At 32.3% G+C, this 5,000-nt stretch overlaps 1 protein-coding gene across 2 annotated transcripts in view; it reads right to left on the minus strand.

The window, feature by feature from the left end:
* Positions 1-1,602: 1,602 nt before the first annotated feature.
* The window catches only part of LOC125035479 (glucosamine-6-phosphate isomerase-like), an 11,223-nt gene continuing 7,825 nt past the window's right edge, over positions 1,603-5,000 (minus strand). For both annotated transcript variants that reach the window (XM_047627929.1, XM_047627930.1), the window contains one exon: positions 1,603-2,598. In XM_047627929.1, coding sequence (XP_047483885.1) covers positions 2,536-2,598 — 63 coding nt within the window. In that variant the 3' untranslated portion in view covers positions 1,603-2,535. The remainder of the gene's footprint in view (positions 2,599-5,000) is intronic.

The following is a 5,000-nucleotide window of genomic DNA, read 5'->3' on the forward strand; positions in this document are numbered from 1 at the left end:
TCTCCTCTCCTCTCCTGCTCCTGCTCCTTCTCCTGCTCCTCTCCTGCTCCTCTCCTCTCCTCTCCTGCTCCTTCTCCTTCTCTCCTCTCCTCTCCTTTTCCTCCTCCTCCTCCTCCTCCTCCTCCTCCTCCTCCTCCTCCTCTTCCTCTTCCTCTTCCCCCTCCTCTTCTCCTGCTCCTTCTTCTTAGCCTTCAAATTCTACTTTACTTCTCCTTCTTCTCTCTCCTCCTCTTTCTCCCTTTCTGAGGCACAGACATAGACACAGACAAACAGGTGGGTCGCAAACAGCTGGAATCCTGAGGCACGACAATGCTAGAGGCAGGTGAGGGTTATCAGAGGAAACAAAAGATGCATGTTGTATATATATACTATATGTCTTTAGTTTACCCACATAAGTATTGATGTATGTTTTCTCTATTAATGTACATTTTCTATATTCATGTACATTTTCAGTATCAATTTACGTTCTCTATAATAACATTCGTTTTCTATATCAATATACGTTTTCTATATTAACCTCATGCCATCGGGGAAATTGAATAAGAAATGGGAAAATGCTGTGGTCATTTTTTATATTTTTGTGAAATGTCTCTGCATATAGATGGCTCTGCTAGTGCTGAGCCACAAAGGAGTCAATTAGTAGACCTTGTGATCTAACCTAATTTCATCTTTCCTTGAATTGTTGGGAAAAACGTATTTTTTACTAATTCTATCAGCATTGATGATATTTTTATTATAAACATTATAATTATGATAATGTTATAAACATTGGTAACAGCAAAATAAGATAACGTAAAAAAGGAAAAGGGTAAATGAGTGAGACAGGCAGTACTCGTAATTGGCTCATTGATGACTTAGTACAAGTGTAGCCATCTATGTAAACTCACAGTGGGCATGGCATGTACATTGTACATACATGCCATGCCCGTCGGCATTGCGTTAATGTACATTTTTTATATTAATGTATATTTCTTATAATAATGTATTTTTCTATATTGCATATTTTCTATATTCATGTGTGTATTCAGTATTAATGTACTTTTTCTATATTAATGTATGTTTTATATAATGTTCATTTTTTATATCAATGCCCATTTTCCATTGTAATGTACATTTTCTATAGTAATATACGTTTTCTATAGTAATGTTTGTTTTCCATGAACACAGTAATAGAAAATGAAAGTTTTTAGGGGTTACATGCTTAATTCAATTATCACACACAGCATAAAACACTGAATATATTGGAGATATTCTATCCTCCTGCTGGATAATATTCATCATCATCACTATTACTTAATTACTGCCTTTTTTTCTTTTATTTTTTTTAACATAAGTATGATTATTGTTGTTATCAATATGATAATTTGTAATTCTCACCCTGTCATCACACACACATAAGGCAAAGAAGGAAAAGAAGGAAACAGTAGTAGGAACAGAGAAAAGAGGGAAAAGAGGGAGGTGGAGACAAGGAGAGGGAAAAGAAGGCGAGGAAGAAAAGGAGAAAAGAGAATAGAAGACAGAAAAGCCATAGTGAATAGAGAGGAAAGAAAATCAATTCATATAAGCAAAACCACCTTGGTTAAGGAGTAGCAAGCAATTACATCAACTTCCATCTTCATTTTATTGAATAACTGCATACACCCATGTACTGTAACACAATCCTATATGATAAACCTGATATACATATACATCCACTTACAAGTTCAAGGTGTACCAACAGTTACAAACGTGTGTGCATATAAGCCCCAAAATATGGGTATATATATGTGGGATTAACAATTAAAAATATTCAAAGCAACAAAAAGATACTTGAATCCTTTATGCTAACAGCATAGCCCAATAAACACCTTTTTGAATCTCTATCACAATTCAAAGATTTAATTATGTTGTCCTTCAGAGTAATACTTTAATATACCTTGCTGGACAGTGTAAAGCTATATATATATATATATTTTTTTTTTATATCACTGTTAACAAAATAACACAGTTCTCATTTTTTTTAATCACAGTTTATAATTCTCTTAATACAATTCTAATTTACTAGATTACACCCGGAAGGATGATTATCAAAAAATATAGATATTAAAAAAAAATAAAATCAATGCAAGATCAACTGGCAGATCAACAATTATTCAGTCAAATATCAAAAAGGTATCTCTGTATCAATTTAAGTCTCTCGAACAAGGAAAGAAAAGAAAAAAAAGAAAAAAAAAAAGGAATACAGATATCAAACATCACAAAGTCAGTGCATCAGCTGTAATATGTTAATGCTATCATCATCTCGTAAGCAATTTCCCTTTTGACTTTCATTTCCAAAAGGTTTGTTTATCAATATGCAATTATTATCAAAAGATACTGATTTTTTTAAAAATAATTCATCAAAAATAAAATTCAATCTTACTCAATGATCAATAGCACCATTACCATATTTGGAATATGATTTCAAAAACTGTTATCATTAAGCCTTCACCCAAAGAACTGAATGACCACCACCACTGCGACAATCTCTGTAAAAGCACGAAACGGCTTCATCCTTCACTCTTGAAACGATGCCATCATTGGGTCGTCGATGAGTTTGCTGTGCACTGACCACAAGTCCTAGAAATGAGAGAGACGGGTCAGTTTTTATGATAATGTTTTTCCACTCACTCATTCAATCATCCAGTCACTTGAACAGCCACACGAATATGTGTAAATATACACGAACACATGCATACACACACAAATATATATAGGGTGTACACAAAGGAAAAAGTGTATCCACTCTTATGAAGATATATAAATGAAATGAGTCTCAATATTGAAATTGACATGCATTTAGTGCACCTAAAGCATTAAATGGCAGTTTTGGGGAAAATCATAAAATTAGTAACCATAATGTCCTCAGTATATGGTGATCTTAAAAACTAATGTTATGCAAAGGGGGATGCAAATGCAGGTGAGGGAGGGGTGTATATATATATATTCTGTATTTAATATTCTCTATCACACACACACACAAAGGTTCACACTCAAACATGCCTTCACATTCCTTAAGGGGGGGGGGGGCAATAATAGTGGGAAATTAACAAGTTTGGTGAAGCTTTCTGCAACATTAATAGAAATATGCCTAAAAATAAGGGTAAAGCTTAGCTGCAATAAGCATTTTCTTTTTTCTTTTTTTTTCAATTAGAGGATATGCTGTGCACAGATTTTTTGTACAAATATTTTTTAGTTTTTAAGGTTAGTACTCATACTGGTCACTATAAGCTTCCCATTAGATCTCAAGAGGTCAGAGAATTATATCTAAATTAATAATTTCTTTATAAAGAATTAGTAAATAACAATCTACATAACCTATTTTTACCAAAGAATACCTTTAGATTAACTATATATTTCCAGCAAAGCTTCACTTTGACCAAAACTTTAAACATAATAAGAAACACCAAAATTTCTAACATAAAAAATCCAGATCATGCAAAAACACTAACCACAAATAAATAAAATCTCAGACTTAATTTCTTTTCCAACTGATATAGTAATGAAAAGAGTAGAAAGAAATAAAGAAAGAATACAACAAATTAAAAGAAAGTGAAAGAAAATGAAAAAAAAAGTCATATTTCCTTCAATAACTGTTATAATCATGTACTGTGAAAATGCCTCAAGATCGTTTAAACATTATGGTCATACACTTAGAAAGTAAAGTTACTGGCAGCTATTGAACTTTGAAAGCACTCTGCACCTATCAAGCTATATATATCTCTGTGAACTGCTCAACAAAGCTTCCAATGTTAAATATGTAGGTAAGGTACGAACGCAAATTCATAATCCCACAATGCACGATATGTAATTAATATATTGATGGCCATACCTCATAAGGATTAGCAGGATTCTAAAGGAGATTTACTATCAAATAATGTTAACTGTACACTTTGCCTTGTGAAATAACTCATTCTCTTCATATCTCTTCTAGATTTGCCATAATGAATTCTGAAGATGCGTTGTTTTATGTAGCCATTAAAACATGCCCTCTATAATATTGGTTAAGCCACGACTGCATTTTGCAAAACACTAACTCTAAAAGTGGTCCACAGAAATGAGAGGGGATACTATCACTGAAGAAGTAAAGGAAATTTGAATCAAGTGATTATGAGTGGGGATATGGCAAGAATCTCAGGTTTCTCAAAAATGTAGATATCAATTGGCATTTGTATCAATGTCTTTTTAAGGATACCAATAGTTTTACATAATCTGGTCCTTTACATATATTCTCCCCACTTTATCTAGTTCTTCTTCAGCCTAAATTACCATGAGGTCTCTATCAATAACCTTAAACAAGCCTAGGATGGTCATGTGGTCTATATATTACATGAAATTCTGCACAACCATGCAATACTAGCAAAAACAAAAATAATGCACACATCATTATATCATCAAGGAACTAACATCTCAGGGTGGGACAAAGTATTTTCACCAAATCATTAGGTTATTTGGGTAATTGTAACTATGTTAAATTAAGGGTGCAAATCATCTGCATATTAGTCAAAATAACCCACTGCTTGCAACTGTGCATGTTATTATTCTTTTAGTAATAAGAAATGTGTGCTTTGAACTTATGCAAAACATAATTATTACCATCAGTGCCATCATATTCAGTATGTAAACATACACACATACATATATGTATAGTGTTTATATATGTGTATATATATAAATATAAATAGATAAATATAATATAATATAATATAATATAATATATAAATATTATATATATATATATATATATATACATATATATGTATGTATGTATGTCACTGTCCTCAAAAGGATGCATTACAGCAGGGGTTGTTAACTGTTGTTATCCATAACCCTTGATGATATAGGAACCTAATGCTGGGGGCAAGGTCCTTAATCTCTGGCTATTTTTATTCATTTAAAGTATCAATTCATACTTTATTAGAATGTTACTTTATCAATTAGTACAGTTTACTCCATATTCTAAATCAGGACTGAGGTGCTAT

Source organism: Penaeus chinensis, chromosome 19, assembly GCF_019202785.1.
Source record: "Penaeus chinensis breed Huanghai No. 1 chromosome 19, ASM1920278v2, whole genome shotgun sequence".
NCBI lineage: Eukaryota > Metazoa > Arthropoda > Malacostraca > Decapoda > Penaeidae > Penaeus > Penaeus chinensis.